Raw genomic sequence first — 24,601 nt, 5'->3', positions numbered from 1 at the left:
CAGCAATATCAGCACTCTGTTGGAGGGGATGTGGGGCAGAAGGTGAGTGGGCCGATATTGGTGGCACAGTCCAAAGGTTGTGTCGTTTTGGGAGACTGTCAATGCTAGGATAAAAGAGATGTTTGGCCCTCACATACAAAGGGAAATGGAGGACTGTCGGTTGGGGGACTCCAACCAAGAGCGGCTACATCGACAACATCGCAAAAAGTATATGGTTCTCTTCCTAGCAGCACTGGTGGTTCTGGCCCAGAAGTGGAAACAGGCAACATCCCGGGTGAACAAGACTGGATATCAAAACGTTGGCAATTTGTGGCCCTAGAATGGATGACTTAAACATTACAAGGAGACGCTACCCGCTTTCAAACAGACTGGGGTATGATTCTGTCATTTCTCCATAATGATTACAGAGAATCCATGTGTCCCCAGAAACTTCGCATTTTGGCCATTCATTGACTGCCCTGGCTGACAGCCAATTCCTACATACTTTTCTATTGGTTTTGTTTTGGGGAGGTCTGGGGGAATTGGGGAATATGTTGCGTTATATGGAAAATCACAAAACTAACTTTTTTTTTTAAAAGCACTGCATCAGCAGGTGACTTACTGTACCCTGAGTGGGCCGGTCCTCCGACCTGGGAAACAGCACTCACCTCCAATCAGTCGCAGGACGACTCCCCATCCTTGGCATGAAACTTTGCCTCAACGCTGCAGGGCCCAATAATGTAAAGGCCCTGGGAATATCGCTTGGATGGAGGATGCTAAACGCACCACTATCCTCGCTAGCTCTCTCTGGGACATTAGATCCTTGGACATGACCGACTTAATCCCCTTTTTGATATTGTTGACCTTCCGTAGGGGAAGACTCAAAGTCCCCTGAACCGAGTCCATCACAAATCCTGCGAAGACCTGATCTCGGATTTCTCCCAATTCACAAGAAATCCTAATTCCACCAGGAGATTTGTCGCCTTGGACACCTGAGCCTGCAGAAGGTGAGCGTCCTGCGCCATCAGGCACAAATGGTTGGGATACACGATAAGCCTCACACCCTACTTACATAGTATTGGTACTAGCCTTACTCCTCGCTTGCATAGTTTTGTTACTACTGGTTTGAGAAGCTTAGTCAAGGAGCCGAGGACAACCCGGACGGGAGACAGGTGAATTCCCAACGGCAGCGTTGCCAGAGGAATTGGAAGAAATGCTGGTGCGATTTGTATATGGCCACTGCTAGGTAGGTGTCCTGAAGATCTATGGAGGCCAGCAAATCGCCCTTCTGTAGAATATCTCACAGGAGGTGGCTCCCCTCCATCTTGAAATGACATTAGACGAGGAAAGAATTGAGGGCTTGGAGGTTGATAACCAGCGTGACTTTTTGTTTCCTATTTACTAGGAAGAGGTTGTTTATTAAGCCTAGCGCCCTGTGATCAACTGGTCTTATTGCTCGTTTTCTTACAATCTCTGTGACCACCTTGTCCATTAACCCTTGACCCTCCTCTGACAGAATGAACAAGTTTGGCGGATTCTCTTGCCAGCGTTCATGAATAAAATCTAGCTGAAAGCTCTGCACTGCTTCCAGGACCCAGAGGTGTTAATCTCTCAGCACTTTCCCAGAAAAGGAATAGGAAGGACATGCGAGGTTATAGGACACCAGTATCACGATTCATGAATGCCATACAGTGATATTACTTAGAGCATTCAAGGGTTCAAATTTCAAGAGACTACACGTTTCGAGGAAATTGTAGTGCTTTATTGAGTTTGTTGGTTAAAGCTGGATTGATTGCGTTTGCTGCTCGAGTTTGTGAAGTAAAGAGAAAGTATAATACGAGCCTTCGGTCTTGACATAGAATTATATGCTTTTTGCTTAATATATTTCTGCTGGGGTTAATAATTAATGAATTGTCAAGATGGTGTAGTTTGATTTTTTAAATCCACACAAAGCACACATTTTTACCAAGTAGACCTGAGAAAATATGCAATCAAGTCCCCTGGCCTCAAATCCTGGCTTCACCACATAATTAAAGTGTGTGATCTTTGGCAAATTAGTTTGCCCCTCGGAGTTGTATTGTGAACTACAAAAGCCCCCTCTTTTAACAAAATAATAATCTAATAATTAGTCTAGTTAATGATAAACGCCGCAGAAAATAAACAATCAATGCAAGCCTTGCATAAAAAGAAAAGCAAATACCATTTAAAAGAAAGGCAGACTGCCACGTGCAGCGCCTAACTTGGATGTGCCTGAAGACTTGGAGCTTGACTACCCTACGTTTCTCCTACAAATGGACCTTGAAACTTGTTTGGAGGTTCTAGCAGGGGAGCGCAGCTACTCATATACCCAGGAGACACCGGAGACCGGTACTTCTTCTAGCGGGGAACAGCCGTCCTCTGCGACCGAGCGCACAGCTTCGGGAGGGACGCATATGGAGCGGTGAGGGAGGAAGGGGACACCCGCCTAGCCAGCCAGATCAGCCGAATCAACCCTAGCGATCAATGGGGTGACAGATGTCGCAGCCAGATCGCCCTCACATCCGAACTGTAAGATGTCCATGTACCTATATATGCTTCAATTTTGAAAATACTTCAACAATAGGGTGTGATCTATTTCTTTACATTAGTACCAGAAAGCATTTCTTAGTTGTGCAGTAGTTATCAAATATCTTCGCCAAGCATAGTTTCTAAATGTAAAGCTATTATGTGTTTTTTTTCTTCCCAAAATGCTCTTTGGTGCTATGCAAAGAAGCAAGCTTAGACCCATTGGTGCTTTTTTTTTTTACTCATTCCCTCCTTTTATAGAGGGAGGACTACCAAAACAGTCACAGTGTAGTAGGAGGTAGAGCATGGCTCCATCTTGGAATGGAATTCCTCTGTTGAATGGCAGGTATTGAGCAAGGCACATCAAGAAAACATACAATTACTGTAAACGTACTGTTACAACAATTACATTTTCTATTTATATCCGTTCTGCTTTGGTAACATATATTATTGTTTTCACATGTTACGTGAAAAAAAAATAATTATTATAAGGTCAACTGTTGCATGAAAAAATAATCATATGGCGACACAATATTTTTCTTTCGATTTTGTTTTAAGTAGTTACCTTTGTTGGGAAGAGAAACCGTTCCGTTTTAGACATGTCCATAACCGTTGTTGGTGTCAGTACATTCTCTCGGGCAAGTCCTCCTTTTCTTTCTCTTAGCCGGTCCTGAGAAGATAGTCCCTTTTCTGTGTCGTTGGCGTCTAGCTGATGACAGCCCATTCGCAAACGCAGGTGGTTGGTTCAGGCTGTAGCATTTGGCAGATTGATGCACGCTAGCTGTTGCTCCCGGTGAGTGAACTGTTGCAACGCATTTCTGCCAAACTCACAGAGTCAACAATTAAGACACCATCGCGCCGAACGCGAAGCTTCATCTGTGTTGCAAAAAAATATCACCCCTTGTGGCATTTAATATAGTTAATGGCTCACATGAAATTGTGGAAAAGATTTCTTTAAGAGTGCACAGCACAGCGCCCTGTCTCCTTGATATCCCGTTTATCCACTAATCTAGTGTTTGGCGAAATGATGTCCGGCAGTGGCTGTACGTGGGGTTGAATATAATCTTCCCCATTCGCCTGCCATACACGGCGACTAACATTTAAAGAAATGTCAGATGGAGGATGAGCATTTTTAATTCTGTGAGTATTTGCCCCACAGTGTTTGCGTTTAGTTGCAAGATACTCAAGTTTAGGACCTTGGCAACTGATGAGGAGTGTCATTGTCGATCGGCTTATTCTGACAGGGTGGGAGCATGAGCGCCTACCAAGAAACTGGATATATTTGTTTAATGTACACTGGCTAGCACACGGTGGAAGAATGCTATTGATGTGTGCAATGTTGGGCAATCTCAGTTTACATTAGATCCCCATCTGTGCTTTTGTATGGACAAGAGCTCGGAGCCATTGGAACCAGCACGGTGGATTTCTTTTGGCTCCAAACAGTTTATGCCTATTAAGATACTGCATTGTTTAGATGCTTGTAACATTAGGCTTGTTCCATCGGATCAGGGCAGAAATATTCTAGGTCTATGCGCGGAAACTGTGAACTTGGATTAACACGCACTGCAATGACGATTGTGTGTTTGCATACACAAGATAATGTCTGGGTTAGAATCCAGGCGGCATTGGCAACCAAGATATCATCTTGGGCTGCTGATAATCCGTGACTAAACATGATCACCGACACCACCCAACTTCCTCACCTACTAGTCTTCCGCCTCAGGTATACAGGCTAGAGGAGCCAGAGAATTCATGTTTGGAGTCAAGTATGGCCAGGTCGGGATGAAGATGGGTGAGGGCTCATTTAAACATGATGATTGCCCCCCCTTGCTTAGAATGTAAAACAGCCTGAGGCACCCGTGAGGTGCATACAGTATAATGGAGACCAAGAAATGCAGCCAGGGGTTAATAGTCGCTGATTATCAAGAGATGGGCAGGGAGTTGCAACACTAAAGCTATGCATCCTATGTATCAACAAGCGGCTGGTGTGGAGCAGCCAGTGGTAAAAGCCAAATAGGTGCTAACATTTCTGTATAACCTGAGGAAGTGATGGCTGGAAGGGAAGTGAGCGCTGCAAAGCACAGATGTAAAGCCCGAGAACAAAAGGAATTTAGAAAGGAATATATTGCAGAGTTATAAGACTGCTGACTGGCAACATGGGGCCAGTTGCTGATGGATCCCCTGAGGCCTCTTTCAACTGGAAGGGTTGAAAGGCCCTAATATGGTCTCTAGGTATGGCTTGACTCTGAGAGCCAGACACGATCCGTGCCGGCTAAAGAATGGGACTGTAAATAACGGAACACACACCCCATAATTGTTCCTTTCTTTGGACCCCCATCTTGGTTTCCCACCCCCCTAGTTTTTTGATGAAGACCAGGACCGTTTTGAGGATTTGCAAAGCCCTAATAGATACGCGGGCCCCCTATTTTGAATATGAATTGATATCACAGAAAATAGCATCCTAGCAAGTTGTATCATACTTCAGTATTCAAGGGTTTTCTCCTTTTGCCTGACTATGCGTGACGATAATTTGAACACTCATATAGTAGGTCTGACTCTACTTCATGTAACAATTGCATTTTATCCGAATTATTTCTGGGGAGCTGGCCCCTTTTTATTTTTTTGAAACAATAGAGTTAATCAATTCAGAATACATTGTAAGCCGGTGTGGATAACAATAGAGGCTAAGTAGATCATTGAAAGATCAGAGTTTCCTTTGTTAAAATCATGTTACCTCTGTTTTTCTTTAAAATATGATACCGTTGACCACAACATTATTTTGCTTCTGAGTAAGACCACGTACTTGAAGAAATAGATAGCACATTTGGTGGTTCAAAACTGCCATGTCGGGCAGCCTGTGTATCTCTTGAATAAGATTTGGGCATCGTATTCATTGAAACAATTCAGCGGATGCATTCCCTTACTCTGTGACATTAATTGTTAATGCTTTATTACCTTATTTTTACTTTTATGCAGTGCACTGTATGATTGATAAGTTTCTTGCATGGGAGTGGCACGAATGTGAATGTATGAATGGACTTTTCTCTTTATGGTGGCTTGGTGTTTAAAACCCTTTTTCATGAATGATTGTTTTCTTGATTTCATCTTTTTATTGAGATGTAAGATCTGTAAAAGCTCGGTGCAGTTTTCAAAGCCATTGCAATCCCACCGTCAACGTCCCCCCCCAAATGCAATCACAATATCAAAATTACATTCTAATGTGGTTATCCCAGATACCAGGCCCATAAGTGTCAGGCCATACATATCGTGGTACTTTCGTGTGCACACTAACATAAAGTAGCCATAGTAACTACACTGTGGACAGTGCGGTGAGACCCCCGTTGGATCATGTAGTAGGGACGTCTCCCAATAGTTGGTCAGATGTCTACTCCTCTAGAGTTTTTGGAATAAGATTGATTTATATAAAAGGATCTGCCAATTTCCAGAATCTGTCCGCTTGTGAGGTATTGGCAATTTGCTTAAAAGTTAGCTTTCTGTCCTGCAGATATTTTATACATGAGCGTTAACCATTTCTTTTCGTTTGGTGGGGCCTCAGCCTTCCAGCTGAGGAGGATGGCCTAGAGCGCCGAAAATATCATAATATGGAGACGTTTTCCTGTCGACGCCTCTTCATGCCACTCCTCATCGTCCACCCCAAATAACATTGACCTGGGAGACATCGTAATGGAAGAGCATTGTATTAAAAAAGCCTGCTTCAAGACCATGGACCAGAAGGGCTTAATCTTCGGGCACATCAATAATATATGCCCCATTTTCCCAGAGCCGCCACATTGTCTCCCACAGGTGGTGGATTGTACAAATCGTATGCTATATAACCTGGTTGGTGTAAACTATGCCCGTTTTATGCTCTTATATAGCATCTCTCTGCGTTGCATCTCTGTGTTTTAAGTTGTATGATACGTCTTTTATCGCTGAGAAGAAACCGTATACATCACTGGCAAATAGTGGCACCTCCAGATCCTCAGCCCACACAGTAACTAGTGGTATTTCCCTATTGAAGGTTATTTGGTATGCATAGCTATAAAATGTTTTAATTTTTGGAAATTCCAATAGATCATGTCCATATTCAACTTCGCATGTCGATGGTTCACAAGCACACGATTCAGGTGTTGTTTGTGTGGCAATAATTGATTGTAAGGCTGTGTATTGAAGCCAGTATTTGCCTGTTAGTCCATGTAATCACTTTGCGTCACAAAACGGCAAGGGTTTGGAGTCATATAAATCCATGAGTCGCATGTGTTACCAGTCAGTGTTTTGTTTGTTGTGTATCTTAGTTTGTGTGCCATAAGGGAGTAGTGCTCTGATGTTGATCCATGGCGGTGTAGCATGTATGTAATTTCTCATTGGTGCACGCATCCGGTGCCATTGAAGCAGCGTAGGCCCAATGATAGGATGATTCTTAATTACCTTAGATAGTTTGGACGGTATTATGGCTAATATTTCCTGTGGTGTGAATGGCTGGAGCGTGTGTAGTTCTGTAGATCTCCAGCTCAATGTGTCCTCTACATTGAGCCATCTCTTGGCCCAGCACACCTGAAGGGAGTGCCATTCCACCATCAGGCTTAGGGGCCTATAAACTAGACTTATTTAGGCGTGCTTTCTTCCTGCGCCAGATACATTTCGTAACATTTCTGTCTAGCTCCTCAAACATTGTCACTGTTGGGCTCATTGGGATCATGTAGGATAGGTATATTAGCTCTGACAGCGGGTTAATTTTGAATGCATTAATTCTACCTGTGAGCGAAAGGGGCAATGTGTTCCTTTTAGCCAAATCATGTTGTATTTTGTGGAGCATGAGGGGATAGTTTAAGTTGACCAGGTCGGCTAGCTTTGCGTTGATGTATATTCCTAGATGTTAGAGTGGCGTTGGAGCCTAAATGGTGTCTCCCTGCCTGGTTCCCAAAGGATGTCGGGTAGCAGGGGCATGACCTCCGACTTGTCCCAATTCATTCTTGATACCTGTACAATGGATGTCTTCCCCCACCTTTTCAGCCAAGGGTTTTCATCAGCATCGTAAATAGGAAGGGTGATAAGGAGCATCCTTGCCGTGAACCGGTGTGTGTAGTGGGACATTAATGACTGTTTCAATTAAAATGTCTTCTGTTTTGGTGTGGACAAAAATATTTTGTAGTATTACTGAATCCATTTTCTTTATCACTTTAATAAAATTGAGTATTGTTTGATTTCCCACGCAGTCTTACTTTTTAGTCCTTAAGAGTTTCAAATTCATTGAACTTTGGTGTGTTTATAATTTGTTCTTGAAATGTGTGAAAAGTTGTTTTAGGAGCCCCATTGTATCTTATATTTGATTTTGTAACATGAGGGAAAGTTTTTTTTTTATATAACTGGTGAGGGATTTTCTGAGAAGCAAGGTTTCTGCGATGAAGAGTAGGTCTATTTAAAAAAACTATATTTTTGTTTATTGAGTTTTAATACAAACAGAAAAGATTTAAACAATCCCGCCTCCTCTTTTCCCTCCACCCTGGTACACCGACGGCGTAGTTGAAGATCAAGAGTCTATGAACTGTTCAGGATATCCCCAGCAGGTTGCAGGCATAATCGGTGTTTGCAGTACTATTCGACATAATCACTGTGGAGAAAGTCCAGTATGGTTGTCCATTCTGTCATAAATTTGAGTTGTTCCCCTTGGATTGCATACATAACCCATTCCACCGAGACAAAGTCCCAAAATGTCTGTACAGTCCAGTGCTTGTGGAGGATCTGCAGACTTCCATTTCCTGGCTATTACCATTAGTGCTGCTCTCCTGAGAATAGTGTAGGCTTTCTGACGATATTTTGGCCAAAGTCTGTTGTCCGGCCCAGCCAAGCCCAGAAGGGTTTCAGCTAGGGGTCTCTCGTTAGTGAGGCAAAATATTTTGTGCATGTGTCCCTCCACTTCCTCCCAGTACACTTGTATTTTCGAGCAGGTCCGCCAGATGTGTAGCCAATCCCCTGTATTCCCACAACCCCCCCAGTACTTCTCCGATATGGATAGAGACATCTTATGTAGTAGTGTGGTTGTATAATGCCACTGGAACATTATTTTTAGCCACATTTCTCTGATTTGTAGAGACCGTGTCCCTGTGTGGGATATCAGACCATAGGGAGTGTTAGGGAGAATTCTCATAAATGTGCCAATTCCTCCCACCTTAGAGCCCTCCTGCTCTTTTGCTAAACTTTGGGAATTTGAACTTTTTAATTCAATGCGTTTTCTGTGCTCGTTTCTTTTTGATTATGGAGTTTAAACAACTCCATAGGCATCATCTTTTCATTTGTGTCGCACATCACCCTCAGTGCAGTGGCGCAGGGAAACCTTTTCAGGCTTTCTCAAGGTTTAAATACCTTTCTGGGATAAACTACTGTTTCCCAGAGTAAGTAAAGTGAAATTGACTTTACTAGTCTTTTTAAATTCCTAGACCCTGCACCCCTATCTTACAATAGACTTCTGGAGGGATTACTTAGTATCCCCTGTGTCTAGATACTCATGTAGCAGTCAAATGCTAACCTTTCCCCTCAAAATCGCTGGTGGCAGTGGTTTACAACAAACTACCATGATTTTTCCCGACCGCGAACACCGGTAGCGTTAAATCGCGGGAGCCATGTTTTTAAAGATGGCGTCTGAGCCCCCTCTGTAAAAAACAGGTCCCGGTCTTCTTTTTTCACCGTTTCTATGTGAAAAGGTTTTTCTTGAGTTTTGCTCTGCACACCAAACCAGGTTTGGTTCCTTTGTTCCTTCGCCTTTGGCGGACTTTAGGAGTGAAGACCGCCTCTGGCGCTCGAGTGTCTGGGTTGGGCATGAAGTGAGGGTGGTGCCCGAAACTCCTTGTGCTTAGTCTCTTAGGAGACCCAAATGCACTCTGTGGTGATTGGCTGGCTGACTGTCCGGCAAGGACAGCCACTCGCTGGGTGAGTGACAGCTAGGCTGGAATGAATGGGAGAGAACTGAATAAAAGGTGTCTCTTGGCTTGGAAGGCAGAGTCGACCACTGCAACGAAAGAACCGAAGACAAGCTTGAAGAGGACGGCTGCTGCAACTCCTTGACCGTTCGTTTGCCCGGTGAAGGCCCTGCTGCAGGTCCGAATCGCTAAATTCATCTCGACAGAGAAGTCCTGCAAGGACGATTTCTTCCTTTGAGTTGGTGGGACCTGGATACCATTCTCAGAGCTGGTTGTATTTTCTTCAGATTGCTGCAGGAAACCGAATAACCAGGGAGGAGGGACACCAGCTTGTGTTCCTGACTACAGCTACCGGAAGTGAAGATCTGCCAGTTGCCAGCCTTTTGACCAGTCCCCGTGCAGTGCAGGAGTCCACTGACGTCCTCCCTCTTGTCCCCACGACTGAGGCTCAGGAACAGTGAGATCTGCAGGAACTGCCAGGAACAGAGGTCACCAGCTGCATCTTTTTCTTCACTTGTAAAGGTACTGTAAATCCAGACTGAGAGTACTTGCCTCTCACGGTGAAAGTGCTTGAAACTTTCCCAACTCACAGGCCTAATCAGCTTGTGACCAAACATATGATTGTTCTTGCTACAAACTATTCCTAAGAACTTTTGCAAATACTTTTCCGTTTATCTACCAGAACTGCTTTATCCTATCCAAGACTTTAGCCCATTGACTTTGGCCTAGCCAATTGAATTGACTCTTCTGGTGAACTCAAAATATCTGCACTGCCTAAGAAATAACTATATTTATATTAGCGCTTTGAAACACATTGTGTATAGGCGCTATATAAATAAACTATCATATCATACATTCTTTCTATGTTCTGATAACCTATACCTTTTTGCTTCTCCATCAAAGTATTCTGAATGCCTCAGAAACTTAGAGTGTACAGTACTGAAGTATATTTGTGTATGATTACATTGCCGCCTTCTTATGAATGTTTTATAACTGACAGTTAAATAAATGTATAAGTATTTAACAAAGAAACCTTGCTTGTAAGTTTATTTGAACACCTGTGATTGTAGACCTCTGTGCAACATCATTACAGCTCACATTCCCTCTTGAGATAAGCCTGGCTGCTCAGCTCTGCTACCAAAAACTGTGCAGTACAGACTTATACCAAAGGTTGGTCTGCTTACACCTGTAGTGCTAGTAGTCTGTAGTGTTCCCAAAGGGTACTGCATACAAACTTTGCCTAACGCGGAGGTCCAGTTTTCTTCTTCAAGGGGCGTTCCCAGTGTTTGTTCCCATTTGAGTTGATAAGGGAGTCTGGAGAGTGGGGGCTCATCATTAAGAAATGTGTACAGGCTGGATATCAAATGTTTATCTCCTGGATTAGAAGTTAGGAATTTTTCAAATGGTGTCAAAGGGTCGTGTGGCGGCTAGTCTGTCTGGGGGGTGGAGGGGCATCAGCCAATGGCACACCTGAAAGTATTGGAACCGCTGTGATTCTGGTAGGCCTAATTACTTTTTACATTGGATAAAGGATTTGATGTCATCTCCCTGGAACATATCACAGAATTTGGTGCAGTCCGCCCTTCCCCACTTTGTAAATGTCGCCTGTTGCATGACTGGAGTGAACTGGGGGTTTGCGAATATTGGGGTAAGGGGAGAGGGAAAGGTTGTGATGTGGTGCTGTCTAATTGCATGGTTCCAAGTGTCTTCCAATATTTTCGTAAACTCACTACAGTGAATGTTCTGTGGTCTATCCGACCTATTGAGCCACAGTTTTCCCCCCATCTGCTGGCCTGTTAGCACTCTTTTAATTTGCCCCCACCTTTTGTCTATGTTCTCTGCGAACCAGTCTTTTATCACTCGGAGATGTGCTGCCGTATAGTATTCTCTGAAATTTGGAAGACACAGACCCCCTCTGTTTGGGGGGAGCATTAAGGTTTCCAACGTTATTCGAGGGGTTTTGTTCTTCCAAATGTATTTGGATACCATTGTGTTCAGGGAACGGAAGAAAGTTTGACGGTACCTTGATGGGGAGGGCTGGAAATAGATAAAGAATCCGGGGTAGGATAATCATTTTAATGGAGTTGACTCTTCCCAACCCCGTTATCGTAAGTGGAGTCCATGTTTGTAGTTGGGTTTGGGCAAGAAGGGGTTCGAACTTTGCCTTGTACAGTTCCCCCAATAAACACTTGATGGATACCCCTAGGATTTGGATGCTTTTGGGGACCCACCTCAGTTGTGTCACTTCCTTGGCTCTGGTTAATCTGTCTCGCTCGACTGATAAGTTTAGAATTTCTGATTTTGGGACGTTGATTTTTAGTCCGGCGACCTAGCCAAAGGTTTCTATTTCCTACAGTGCTGCAGGGAATGAATAACCGGGTGCTTGATGGCAAGGAACATGTCACCCGTGTAAGCCATTAGTGTGTGTATATCTGCCAAAATGTGTACCCTTAATCACTACTTGTAGGCGGATCTGTGTCAGGAGGGGCTCTAGGTGTAGTGTGTAGAGGAGGGGAGAGGGGGCAAGTAGGACAGTTGGCAGTTTATCAGCAGTCTGGCTTTGGGATTGGCGTAGTTGGCTTTCATCATCACAATGTATTTGGGCCCAAATCCCATTGTTCGCAGGGTGTTGAAGAGGAACGCCCATTCCCCCCTGTCGAACTCTTTCTCCGAGACCAGCACTGCAGGGTCCCCTTTCTTATCTACTTTTTCTAGTAGGTGGCATATCCTACGCAGATTGTCATGGGTTTGTCGGTTTTTCATTAATCCCGTTTGATCGGGGTGAATTAGGGCCGGCATCAGGTGTTCAATGCGGTTAGCCAGGATCTTGGTGTACATTTTTGCATCCAAGCTCATGAGTGCTATTGTCCTGTAAGACCTGCTTTGGCCGGGTCCTTGCCCGGCTTAGGGAATAGAATTATCTTCGCCTCCTCCATAGTAGGCGTTATTGTGCCTGAGGTGGAGAATTAATTAAAGAGATCACTGAGCTTGGGAACTAAGGTAGAGCTAAATTATTTTATAGAAGGATGGAGGGTAGCCTTCTGGGCCCGGTGATTTGTTTAGGGGGAGGTTTGCGATGGCCTTCTGGACTGCCTCTCGAGTTGTTAAGGATTTCAATCAGGCGACACACACTTTGGTCTCAGCCTAGGATGTAGCGCTCAATTGATATGCCTTTCTCTTTATTTTATGCAAATTCAATTTGAGATGGTACACCACTTGCATCACACACCCTTTTTCAAATACCCTGGGTCACAATGGATCATGAACCAGGCCGGTTGGTGAAAATACAATATTTATTTATTTTTAAAATTCAAAGGAAATCATACAATTTTTAATATGGGGCAGCAATCACCATTGGGGTTATAATTATAATAGAAATGTAAGCAATGCACTTAATTAGCCTTCTCCCAGAACATATACACTGCACAATTGAATAGGAGCACTTTTTGATTTTAGGAAAGATAGCACCTAAGTTAAGGTTTCCCCCTGCAATGTTCCCTCAACCCGCAAATAATGTGTGGTTAAATTATAATATACATATATTTTATCACAAAAGCAGGTATATTATATCACTGGCACTCACAAGGCAATGGATCAGCAAAAGGCATACAATTCGAAAATGAGTGGAAAGATTAGAGCATGCTGCAGCCAAATGACACGTTGAAAAGTTGCAATTTCCTCAAATCCCGCTTTAAATTACCCAAACGGTTTTAAGTAGAAACGGGTGAAATATTCTGATGTGGAGTGCGGTCTTTGGGCTGGGGGATAGAGGTATATCACAGGGACAATATAGAGGTGAAATTAGGTCTCTATCTGGTAAATTGAGAGAGATTTGGAAGGGAGAGTGAGGTTCGTTTTTAGGTAAATGGAGCAGACAAAAGTGAGAAAATCGGTTTTGAAAGAAAGCAAAATGTTACTTACACTAAATTATCTAGGCTATATTGTTAAAGGCATACTCTAGTAAAAAATTTTATTTCAAAAATAGATAGGCCACATTAAAAAAAAAAATACTAGCATCCTCCGTTTTAAAAGTTCCTATGTAAAATTTTGAGATATTTAAGCTCAAAAGCAAGCACAAGGGCGCCGCCATTTTGTGAAATGGAGGCCCTCCTGTGCTGGCTTTTGCAGCACTAATAAAGGAAAAGCCAGCCAGCTGTAGTAAACAAAGTCTACCGCTGGGTGGCTTTCCCTTCATTAGTGCCGGGACTTGGAGGACGCGGACCGGAGACCAGAGCAGGAAAGCTGCAGCTGAATCTCGGTAAGTGCTATTATTTTTTTTTTTACAAAAAATAAGCACTAGCTGCGTTTTTTTTTCTAAGTTTTCCGGGCTGGAGGAGCCCGAAAAACTTCGAAATAAAACCGCAGCTTTAAAAACGTTGTATTTATGTTTGCGGTCGCTTTTGAAGCGACCGCAAACATAAATACAACGTTATTGTGTTGGACAACGTCTAAGTTTTCCGGGCTCCTCCAGCCTGGAAAACTTAGAAAAAAAACCGCAGCTAGTGCTTATTTTTTGTAAAAAAAATAGCACTTACCGAGATTCAGCTGCAGCTTTCCTGCTCTGGTCTCCGGTCCGCGTCCTCCGAGTCCCGGCACTAATGAAGGGAAAGCCACCCAGCGGTAGACTTTGTTTACTACAGCTGGCTGGCTTTTCCTTCATTAGTGCCGCAAAAGCAAAAGCCAGCACAGGAGGGCCTCCATTTCACAAAATGGCGGCCCCCTGTGCTTGCTTTTTCGAATTTTGAGCTTGAATATCTCAAAATTTTACATAGGAACTTTTAAAACGGAGGATGCTAGTATTTTTTTTTTAATGTGGCCTATCTATTTTTGAAATACATTTTTTTACTAGAGTATCCCTTTAAGGAGGAACACAGTAAGCTGCAGGGTTGATTTGCGAGGTCAACCTTGTCACCCCAGTGCTCAACCCCAACAATAAAATATATGGAAATGAGTTTGATTACTCCAAATATAACTATGGGTTATAATTTACATCAGACAAAATTGAAAAGAGATATCGCTAGCACGTAAACATTAAGCACAGGATATGAGGATAATTCTAACAGTTTCAACAAGTTACAAAGGTATAAAAAATGACTACTCAGAGAGTGGGATGAGGACAAAGGCAAGACAAGATAGGCTATGTGTTTCTATGGGGTGGGGATTATACTCGCAGTCCATTTTTTGGTTTTGGGATTTTTGGACAGTCAACAGGGTCTGGTGACCACACGGCGGCGCGCCTGGCAAGTCAGCTGGGCAAGGTCTGGTCACCGGGTAGCGAACAGCAGGGCAATTCGGGTCACCGGATGGCAAAGGTACCGCTGGATGCAGTTAGTGGGCAAGCAGATAGTGGGCCGCAAGCTGGTCTGATTTCAGGATGCAAAAGGTACCACAGCTCTTCCCCTTTTTAATCGGAGTCTAGTGGATTTTTCTGGATCAATGGCCTTGCTGGGAAAATGACCAGCAATGCTTTGGCCTGCAGTGGGGTCTGGAATCTGGCAGGATGAATGCAGAAGATTAGGAACGCAGGAGCAGGAAATTCAGGAACAGCGTGTGTCTGTAATTCTGTCAGCTACTCTTTATATTGAGCATGGGGACATCGCAGAATTATTGGTGGGTAGAACTGAGCTAGGCCTACCTCCAAGAAGTGGATAGGCCAATAAATATTGGTTGCCTCCTCTGGGAGGAGTCCCTTTTTATGAGGTTGCATTTTATGAGGTAAAAAGCCATCCCACAGTCCTTTTTGCCCAAAATCAGTCATAACCTAATTTACACATTAATACATTTGCAGCATTTTAACAAATCACATGGGCAGATTACATATTGTATGTAGAGCATAGCAGTCCAATCCTCACGATTGTGGTACCTTGTTTTGCCAGTCTACCAGTTTTTCACACTTTTCAGGGAGAATTATATTACTTAAAATTCTATAAATGAACACGTGTATAGATTATTATTAGACATGTAAGTATTAAAATTCGCAATGGCATAATGGATACTTTCCTTAGAATACCCAATTCTCAGCCATTTCTATTCCCAGTGAATGCTACAATGTCTTAAATTATAAACCACAAAATCACGTTTAAACTGTGACATTTTCACATTTTTGCAAAGTCCTGCAGCAGAGGTAAAAGTCTTTAACATTTTTATTAACAAATAGTCTTTGGAAACAAATGTCAGCATTGTTCTCCATGTATGAGCATGCCTTTCCAAGGCTACCCCCTCACCCCAGGTTGTCGGAGACTTCCTTTGAATTTTCTGGTGGAAATCACAAGGAGATGTGAATTTTCACTTTGCACTTTAGTGTCCTAGAATTCTATTGCACGAGACTGGAGCACGGACAACTGTCTTTCCAAACGAGCAATTATCACTTGTGTGTTCAAGGCGTTTACTGTAGGGCTCCTTATGTTGCTAGCATCCTCCCAGCAGACCTGTTTGGCTGGTTCTCCCCCCATGTAGCCACTGCAGAAACCTATTTTTGGGCTGACTTCCCCCCCAGGCAGCCATTGCAGTTTGATTCAATTGTATTTATTTTTGCTCTGAATTGGAAGAAAACCTGCTGAATAGAACCATCTCATCCATGTATTGTCACAGCACAATCCCCTTTCACATTGTTAGATAAGGGCAGGACCTTATCCAACATGCCCTTTTAAAACCAATATTTTCCTTTATTTTTCAAAAGTACATTTAACATGTGGTGACTGAAAGTTGCATTTTTCTTGCAAATCCGGTTTTTCTATCTAGATTCCCACATTGTTTTGCATCCATAGTTAGTTTCTTGTACACGCCAGTCTGTGCAAGGCAAAGGTCTCCTGAAATTGACAAGTGCACAGAAAGCTCCGATTTTCTTTTCAAGCAGTGATTTTTGACATTTTGTAGCACAATTTAAGCGTTTCCCGTGTAGCTGAAGGAAAGCTTTTGTGGATTTTCTCAGGTTTGGCTGCATTCAGGAATAAAGCTCTTTTCTGATGGAGCACAATATGAATATGGCCGGGCGTGAAAAAATAGCATCAGAGTGGCATCATTTTAGAGGTGACCTATTCCCTTTTTCAATGGGAATTTTGGGCTTGCAGCAAAGCAGCACTGCTTTTCCGCTCTATTTCTTTAAGACAAACAAGAACACATCCTAGTAGCTTTCTCGGGGTGCTTCCTGTTCCATCTTGCCCCATGGCACTTGGCAAAACAGTGCAGCAATCTTTTTGTTGCTGCAAAACGCAGTTTTGGTGCAATGGTGTTCACTGGAGCCAGCGCAGTCATTTTACTGTTTCTGCTGAAGCGCAGCTTGGTTATGGAGCAAGTCTGTTCAGTGGGTCAATGTAGATGACAGAGTGATGTCTGCTTCTAACTGGTCCCTGTCTGAAGTCGTAATAGTTTTCAAGGGGGGGTTGCCTGTAGATATTCGTTGTGGAGTTGCAGGGCAGGGTGTTCCGATTTATATAGGGTTGAATAGAAAGCGTAAAATTGTGCAGAGATTTGGTCGGTTGTCGTTACTTTATCCCCTTCGGGTCTTCCACCCCCAGGTTAGTTTGGGCTGGGTTTTTCCCACTGAGTTGTCTCGCCAAAAGTTTCAGCTTTGTTTGCCTTGATATATTATTTCTGCCAGAGGAAGAGCAAACTTTTTTCAGCCTGTTTCGTATGTATGAGATTCAATTTACCCTTTGCATCCCTATATCTCCTCTGGAGTGCACACTGGTGTCTGTCTCCATTTGTTTCATTGTGGTTCTGAGCTCCGTTTCCAGATTAGCTTCTATCTTTTTCCTTAATCTGCCCTGTGGGTTGCTGCCGCTATGAGCTCTCCCCTTGAAGTTACCGCGTCCCAGAGAATGCCTGGCTTAGTCACCCGGCTGGAGTTGGAGGAAAAGTATTCTTGTATTTTCTGGTCTATCTCCCCACAGAGGACCTGATCTGCTAACAACCCAACAGGGAATTTCCAGGTCCATAGTGTATTTTATATTGGCGAGAGTGAGAGTGAGTGTTATCAGGGCATGGTCTGAGATGGTGATGGCATGTATGGATATGTCGGAGATATTGCCTAATGGTGTGGTTGAGGACCAAATGTCATCGATCTGGGAGAACAACTTATTTACATGGGAATAATGTGTGTATGCAACTTCATTCCCCTCAGCGCTGTCTACACATCCCTAAATGCTAGTTGCTCGAATTTGGTGTTGAGGGTTTTGGGCGTTAGGGGCTGGGCATACTTGGTACTAGTGCTCCTATTCCGTGCGGGGTTCCATGCAATGTTAAAGTCTCCCAGCAGGATTGTCTTGCCCTCCCCGAAACATTCTAGAACCATTTTTGGAAGGCTCTCTTGGCCAGTGCTCAGGGCATATATTGAAGCTAACCGCAGGGCGATCTGACCCAGTTTGATGAGAACGAAGATATAGCAGCCTTCTTTGTCAGCGTGTGTTTTCAGTATTGACACTTGGGTACCTAATTTGAATGCTAGGACCACCCTTAATGTTTTCCCTTTGTCATTAGCTTGGATGATTTGTGGGTAGTGTCGTAACTTTAGCCTATGTTGGTCCTGTAATGTAATGTGCCTTTCATGAAGGGCTAGTATATCGGGCAGGTGAGTGGAGAGATGGCGTTCTAGTTTCCACCTTTTTACGGGGTATTTGCCCCCGAATGTTAAGTGTTAATCACTGGAATGTCCGGGCTGTTCAGAGTGCGCCCTCCGTTGGGAATACAATCTTTACTAGTCAGTATTGTATTCATCAACATACCCCTGTGTACCTCCCTAACCCATTGACGAGAACCCTGTTCCCTAACCTGTATTCTTTCCCCTCCCTCCCCACACCCTTGATGCCCTCCCTCCAACCCTCCCTGGTGTAGGTGGCCTTTACTAAGCCAACCATGGATGAGACCTTGGAGGCAACCCACTATATAAACTAGGAAAACATATGTGCGGGGTATCATCAAAAAAAAACTTCCCTTACTCCTAGTTGGATTCCAAGGTCAGCTCGTAGCGACCCGAAAATTGCTATGGATAGTATTTATGTCCCGACAGGCCTCTTCATCGGTTGTCAATCCCTTATTGTTGGCGCTTCTCCAGCAGGCGGAGTGGCGCCAGGTGTGCTTTGTAGGGAATTCTTTTAGAGCTTCGTTTGGGTGCGTCCCTTCGTTGTCCATCCCCAATGCCGGGTGCCCTTGGGAGTGTACCTGTTTGTGACCGTTGAACCAGGCTGATCATCCTGTTCGATTTGCATTATCCTGGCTCCCTCCTCTTTGGTAGTTATTCTGTGAGGTGTGCCATTCCTGCTAAAGAGGAGGCTGAAGGGAAAGGCCCACCTATGTGATCTTTTTGGTTTGCAGCTGTCGCAGCAGGTTTCGCATGTCCCTTCTCTTCTGCAGGGTTAGCTGAGATATGTCCTGATATAGTTGGATCTCTTTGCTGCAGTATGATATTCAGGCTGCCTTCCTTGCCGCCCTAAGGATCAGTTCTTATTGTGGGTAGGCTAATGCGGACAGGGTGTCTCTAGGGCGGGCGTCCAGGTTTTTGTGTATCAGTCCTACGCAGTGAATCCTGTCTATTGGAACATCTGTTTCTCCCTCCGTGCCCAACAGGTCCTTGAATATATTTGACACCTGCTCTTTGAGGTCCTCATCCCGTACTGATACGGAGAGGTTTCGAATGCGGATATTGGCCTGACAAGATCTGTTCTTGAGGTCATCACATTGTAGCTCAATGTTGTGGGTTGTCCTGGCTAGATGATCCAAAAGCTCCCCTGATTTAGAAGAGTCCGGCGCCAGGTCTTGCAGTGCCCTTTCGTTAGTATCGACTCTCACCCAGGAATGCGATGTCTTTGCGCATATCTGCCAGCTCTGCTTTAAGTTCTGTGGTGAGAGCGTGGAATTGCGTTTGAAGGGACGCTGTGAGCTTGTCCTAGAATGTCTGGAGACAACGTTCCATATCCTCCTTTGAAGCGGCCATGTGGTCCCCAGCTATGCGTGCTATGCCATGGGTGTTTTCAGGGTCGCCGTCTGCCCCCTCGGTTTTAGACCAGGTATTGACCGCTGTTAGCGGGGGAGGGTCTCCACAGGTCCTTGCCATGTTCATGGCGTGTTGTGTATCAAGTTCCCACCGTTGGCTTCAATCAGAGAGATTGGGCAGTAATTCTTTGGGTCAACCATAATGCTCCTTTTAAATATTGGCACTACGATTTCCGAACTCCACGAAGCTGGCATTAGGCCTGTGTCAAGAATACTTCCAAACTGCAGAAAAAGGGCACTAGCCCCGTTTCCCGGGTCTGCCTTAAAGGTGTTGGTTAGTTAGGGCATTAGGCCCTCGATTTCCTGCACTTTTTTAGGAGATTAAGAATGACTTATCTATTTAATTCGAAAGGCCATAGATGATCAAAGGTCTGAATCCTCAGCATTGAGATCCCACTATCCTTGATCTCATGGCCCTTGCCATATATAGCCTTAAAATGGTCCACCCACTGAGATTTCGAAACAGGATTAATCTGGACTGTGTTTAGTAATAGGATCGTTATTCTGCATCGAAGACCAAAACGACCCCATGTCTGATGCAATTAAAACGGACAGCATTATCTCTGCGTCTCGTTGCAGCAACAAATCTTTCATGAATGTACAGTCATTTTTATTTATTTATTTTATTTTTTTTTGGTCGTGCTTAATTTATCCTCTAAATTCGTCGAAGCTGCATTAGCCCATCTGATATCCTTTCTCCTCTTAGCTTTGGCCCTTGCAAACTCGCCTGACATTCGTAACACTTGGGGTGCAATTCATTTCCACACACTTCACCAAATTGCCAATAGTTACTTCAAAACTATTAGCATTTTAAACCTCCATTTTCCAATCCAATGACAGTGACTGCATAAAGATCTACGGACCCGACAAACATTGACCAAATAAATAAATAAAACGGGCCGTGGCGGAGGACTGTTACTGCCTCTGGCCAGAGGCAGTTACTTACAGGTCACAGCCCGGTTTATTTATTTGCCCAATGTTTGTCGGTCCGTGGACCTGATTAAATTATTAATTCCTGCAATGTTGGGTCCGACCAACATTGCAGAAATAAATAAATTAATCGGGTCCATAGACCCGAAGAACAATGGGAAAATAAATAAATAAACCCGGCCATGCCAGAGGACTGTTACTTTCTCTGGTGCCCCCTGGAAGGGTGCACCAGAGGCAGTTACTTACAGGCCACAGCCCGGTTTATTTATTTATTTGCCCAATGTTTGTCGGGTCTGTGGACCCGATTAATTTATTATTTCTGCAATGTCGGGTCTGACTGTGATGCTGGAAATGCATTGGAGGGACAGGGCCTCCCTGTCCTTGTCCTGTAGTCCTTTTTTCATTTGTGTTCTGTATTATTTTCTGCCCAGGAGTCCATGTGGGACTCCTGGCAGTGCTGCTCTTCCTGTTTTTGGTTTGGTGTACAGACCCATAGGATACCCTTAGGGCACCCATTGGTGGGGGTACAACCCTGTGCGCCTAGTGTATGTTTTTTGGCACCTGTGGGTGGGCCACAGAGCAGGGTAAGGGCTGGTGGCAGCTCCATGCTGAATTTGACAGGTGCTCTGGGTGTCCTCCATTTTGGGATACCCAGTTCCTGCTATTGGAATCAGTTGATTCCTGATAGGAAACAAGATGGCCCCTGTGGCCTCTTGCTTTCTATTGCCTGTTACCTTGTTTTCCCAAAGTCCTGGGAAGCCCTGACTCTGTCGCTTCCCCCTGACTGGCTGTTGGGTGGAAGTGGCATATATGGTGTTGTTGTGAAGGCCCGGCCAGACTAGCTGGAGCCTTCCCAGTGACTGCATGTTGTGGGTACGCCCTTTGGGTGGGACCTGGGTGAATGGAGTGTGTGACCAATATGCACTTCTTGTTGTGGTTGTCTGGTTTCTGGCATGAGAGACAAAGACTGAGACAGCCCTGCCCGAAACTGGCCTGAATGCAGTGTGTAGTGTTGAATGGCTGGGTACTTGTCCCAAACCACATTCCTTGTTGTGAGTGTCTGAGAGGGAGGAGGATGGCCTGAATGCACTGTGTGCCTGATTGGCTGGCTGACTGCATGAATGCCCTTCTGTATGATTGGCTTCTGAGAGTGACCCAGCAGTGTGGATGAGAGACAAGATAGTATATCTGGGGACCTCTCACCACTGGAAATTGTTCAGAAGCTGTGTCTACACTTGAAGAGTAACTGGAACTGCTGATCCTCGATGCCCAGCTGGAAGAAGACTTGCTGTTGCATTTGCTTCGAACGATCTGAAAGCTGCCGAATCCGTCGAAGACTGATCCGAGAGAGGACCTGGTAAGCGCCCTCTTCCCGTGCTCCGAGGGACCATCGAGCACCGCTAAACCTTCGCCGAAGCTCCCTGGAAGTCAGACCCTCGAAAGGCTGCCGACCCGAGATGGGACAGCCGAGGAGATCGAAGTGAAGCACCCGGACTTCGCCGCCGTCGAAGTCCATTGCTGTTGACCAGGGTTCGCAGGTTTGTGTAACCGCTGGAGGCCCGTCGAAGTTGTGTTGCCCAGACGCGGGGACCGCTTGATGCCGTGCTGCCGACGACCGGAGCCGCCCGCTCCTTTGCCTAAGAACATTCGAATCAAAGGACTCCCTTGTCCGCGCCACCGACCACTTTATCCCGCCGGAAAAAGCCGAGGACGACCAACGCATCGAGGCGAATCCGCCGGTGGGTTTCCCGCCACCTCACGACCACAAAGACTTCAACGACTCGACGTCCTTGCTGGGCCACAGTTCTTTACACTCTTTGCGGTCCAGAACTATCGTCACCGAGATGCCCCGCACGCCTCTTCCTTGCAGGACGCCAACGCTCCGTTGTCGACGAGCACCGCTCGGATCGACGTTGCCGCCTCATCAACGCCGTTCTACCCTGTTCACCGTCGGACGTTCGATGACCCGTGACTCCTGCTTTAAAGGAAGGGCACTCAAGAAAGGTTGTCGATTCCCCGACGCCGAATGCCAAGTTCGCCTTCCTAGACGCCTCTCAACGATCTGTGACTCCTGCTTTAAAGGGGGTCACTCAAGAAGGATCTGTCGACGCCTCTTCGAAGAACTCTACTCCACCAGGTACATCGGGGGGGGGTAAAACATTATAGGAGGGAATAAGACTATTGAACAATATACGGACTGGGCTTGTGCTATATATATATTATTTTACAGGTTGCCTAGGTGGGGGGGATCTCCACACAGAACTGTGCCTAGAGGTAGGGGCCATAAATCTGCCTATTGTTCCAACCATCTGCGTTCCTTCCTATCTCTATTGCTAGTTTCCTCTTTATTGATCTGTGTGACATTTTTACATTGCTATGGATGCACTTTAATGAGATCTAATAATATTGGTGGTACCACTTTAGAATTGTAGATATTTACCATTGTTGATTTTCCTGAGCACAAAGTGAGTTATTGTGACAGTGTACATACCTTTGAATATAAATTATATAAAGACTGTGTTTTCAGTAATACAGTGTGTGGACATTCCTTTGTGGGGGCTTGGGGACTACACTGTACTTAAGAACCAGCCCGCACCACCTCCCGAGAAGCTAGGCCTTGATTGCTCGTCCGTTGCTACCGTAATAGAGAATCTTGGCTGGGGTCTTCTGTGCCTCTCCTCTACCATATAGAGAGCAGAAGTACAGACACCCCCCTCCAGTCTTTACACTGACCAACATTGCAGAAATAAATAAATTAATCGGGTCCACGGACCCGACAAACATTGACCAAATAAATAAATAAAGCGGGCCGTGACTGCCTCTGGTGTCCCCCGGGAAAGGAGCACCAGAAGCAGTTACTTACAAGTCATGGTCTGGTTTATTTATTTGCCCAATGTTTGTTGGGTCCGTGGACCCAATTAATTTATTTATGCAATGTTGGGTCTAACCAACATTGCAGAAATGAATAAATTAATCGGGTCCACAGACCCGACAAACATTGACCAAATAAATAAATAAACTGTGCCATGGCGGAGGACTGTTACTGCCTCTGGGCACCCCCTTTCTATACAGCCCTGGAAGTCTAGTTCCTGCGCCCCACTGCTCTCTGCAGCCTTTTCCGTGCAGCCCTGGTAGTCTAGTGCCTGCGCCCCACTGCTCTCTGCACCCCCTTTCTATACAGCCCTGGAAGTCTTAATTCCTGCGCCCCACTGCTTTCTGCAGCCCTTTACGTGCATGCAGCCCTGGAAGTCTAGTGCCTGCGCCCCATCGCACTCTGCACCCCCCCCCTTTCTATGCAGCCCTGGCAGTCTAGTACCTGCGACCCACTGCTCTCTGCACCCCCTTTCTATGCAGCCCTTGAGGTCTAGTTCCTGCGCTCTGCAACCCCTGTTTTCTAGCTCATGTAGGAATATGCAAGCAACAGTGTGCGTATGGGCAATGGCAGAGGGAAAGAGTCTGCTGCTCAGGGGCAATGAAGGATGGAAAGAGTTTGAGGCTCAGGGGCAATGAAGGAGGGAAAGAGTCTGTGGTTTGGGGCAATGAAGGAGGGAAAGAGTCTGTGGCTCAGCGACAATGAAGGAGGGAAAGAGTCTGTGGTTTGGGGGCAATGAAGGAGGGAAAGAGTCTGTGGCTCAGCGACAATGAAGGAGGGAGTCTGGCTCAGCGACAATGAAGGAGGGAGTCTGTGGCTCAGCGACAATGAAGGAGGGAAAGAGTGTGGCTCAGCGACAATGAAGGAGGGAAAGAGTCTGTGGCTCAGCGACAATGAAGGAGGGAAAGAGTCTGTGGCTCAGGGGCAATGGTGGAGGGAAAGAGTCTGGCTTAGGGGCAATGAAGGAGGTAAAGAGTCTGTGGTTTAGGGGCAATGATGGAGGGAAAGTGTCTGCAGCTCAGGGGCAATGGAGGAGAGAAAGAATCTGGCTCAGCGACAATGAAGGAGGGAAAGAGTGGCTCATGGGCAATGGCAGAGGGAAAGAGTCTGGTTTAGGGGCAATGGCAGAGGGAAAGAGTCTGGTTTAGGGGCAATGAAGGAGGGAAAGAGTCTGTGGCTCAGGGGCAATGGTGGAGGGAAAGAGTCTGGCTCAGGGGCAATGGTGGAGGGAAAGAGTCTGGCTTAGGGGCAATGAAGGAGGGAAAGAGTCTGGTTTAGGGGCAATGATGGAGGGAAAGTGCGGCTCAGGGGCAATGGAGGAGGGAAAGAATCTGTGGCTCAGCGACAATGAAGGAGGGAAAGAGTCTGT

General features: G+C 45.2%; 1 protein-coding gene across 2 annotated transcripts in view; it reads left to right on the top strand.

Moving 5' to 3' along the window:
• Positions 1-3,171: 3,171 nt before the first annotated feature.
• Positions 3,172-24,601, top strand: part of LOC138453356 (glutathione S-transferase-like) — an 812,433-nt gene continuing 791,003 nt past the window's right edge. The window contains exon 1 of one of the 2 annotated variants that reach the window (XM_069606105.1): positions 3,172-3,316. In XM_069606105.1, coding sequence (XP_069462206.1) covers positions 3,294-3,316 — 23 coding nt within the window. In that variant the 5' untranslated portion in view covers positions 3,172-3,293. Of the gene's footprint in view, positions 3,317-3,528; positions 3,664-24,601 lie in introns of those variants that run through there. The other variant, XM_069606107.1, reaches the window with a different exon arrangement.

This window comes from Ambystoma mexicanum, chromosome 4p (genome assembly GCF_040938575.1).
Source record: "Ambystoma mexicanum isolate Mex_15411 chromosome 4p, UKY_AmexF1_1, whole genome shotgun sequence".
In the NCBI taxonomy this organism is placed as follows: Eukaryota; Metazoa; Chordata; class Amphibia; order Caudata; family Ambystomatidae; genus Ambystoma; species Ambystoma mexicanum.
This window is presented reverse-complemented; position numbering and strand designations above follow the sequence as displayed.